The sequence below is a fragment of the Tetrao urogallus genome (genome assembly GCF_951394365.1).
Source record: "Tetrao urogallus genome assembly, contig: SUPER_28_unloc_3, whole genome shotgun sequence".
Lineage (NCBI taxonomy): Eukaryota > Metazoa > Chordata > Aves > Galliformes > Phasianidae > Tetrao > Tetrao urogallus.
Window position 1 is genome coordinate 211886 of NW_027639056.1, and position 1234 is coordinate 213119.

The window sequence follows — 1234 nt, forward strand, 5'->3', positions numbered from 1 at the left end:
ATCTGAGCGCCCTCGTACCGCGTGGAGCTGCTGTGTTGTGAGCGGGGGGGAGGGCAGCACCCAGCTCCCCCCCCTCATCTGTTGGGCTGAAGCACGCAGGTCGGCTGTTGGCCGTTGAGGGAAGGTGGAGGCAGTGTGGCGGCTCAGCAGAAGCCAACAGCCCCACCTCCCTCCCTTCACGAGCAATAAAACCAATTCGACTGTTTTATCCAAAATTTATTGACAGCAAGATGGGGGGGGCTGCAGGGACAGCACAGCTCACACTGCCGGGATGCCCCCCGGGGCTCCGTGCCGTGCAGCCGCCGTGTGTGCAGCCCCGGCCATCCCGGCGCCGCGGCTTTAATGCTGCTTTCTTCGGAACGAGCATCCTAGGGGGGAAGGAGGGGAGAACGGAGCGGTGAGCAGCGCGGCTGCTGCGAGCCCCGAGCTGCGGGCCTGTCGGCATCCTCCGCTCGGGCCGGCAGAGCAGCGCGGCTTCACGGGGAGCCCGTCGGGTACGGGGACCGGAGCAGCCGGCGCTCACCCACCTTCTGTGAGACGCGCCTTGCCGCCCGTGGGCTGGCACAGCACGGTGGAGCAGCCGACGCAGAGCACGACGGTCTGCGCGTGGCTGAACACGGTGGTGATTTTATAGCAGCCTGCGGGAGAGAAGCGGGGAGTCGGGCGGCGGGCCGGGCCGGCGGGACGAGCCGGGGAGCGCCGGGCGCCCTTCCCTCACCTGGGCACTTGACGTCCATGAAGTAGGAGTTGGGGCTCTGCACCAGGCGCTTCTTCTTGTGCTTGCGCTTCTCCTCCTCCGGGGAGGGGTGCAGGAGGTCCTTGGCCAGCTGCGAGCACAGCGCTCAGTGCCCGCCGCCATCTTGCGCCCCCGCGCCCGACGAGATGGCGGCCAGCCCTGCCCCGCCCGGCCCCCCAGCGCCCCCGCGGCTTTCCCGCCCCCGCCCCGCTCCTCCCGACCCGTGCTGCCCGTCCCGGCCCGCGGACGCTCGGTGCGGGGGGACCGCGGGATGGCGGCGGCGCGGCGCACTCACAGGCATGGCGGCGGCGTGCGGCGGCAGCGACCGAAAAGGGGCAGGACCGGAAACGGGCGGTGCTATATCCGCTGCGGGGTTCCCCGCACGGGCGGAAGTGGGAGCGGCGCCATCTTGGGAAGGGCGGCGGCGGCCGTGTTGGGAAAGAACCTTAAGCCGCGCCCCTTTGCTACGAGCCACGTGCACACCGGAAGTCGCTCTCC

At 70.3% G+C, this 1234-nt stretch overlaps 1 protein-coding gene across 1 annotated transcript; it reads right to left on the bottom strand.

The window, feature by feature from the left end:
• Nucleotides 1-201: 201 nt before the first annotated feature.
• Nucleotides 202-1051, bottom strand: RPS27 (ribosomal protein S27). Its single transcript, XM_079550993.1, has 4 exons — nt 1032-1051; nt 719-827; nt 528-638; nt 202-368 (listed from the first exon to the last, which is right to left on the bottom strand). Exons 1-4 carry the CDS (start codon nt 1035-1037, stop codon nt 340-342), a joined length of 255 nt encoding a protein of 84 aa, XP_079407119.1. The 5' UTR covers nt 1038-1051; the 3' UTR covers nt 202-339.
• Nucleotides 1052-1234: the final 183 nt, after the last annotated feature.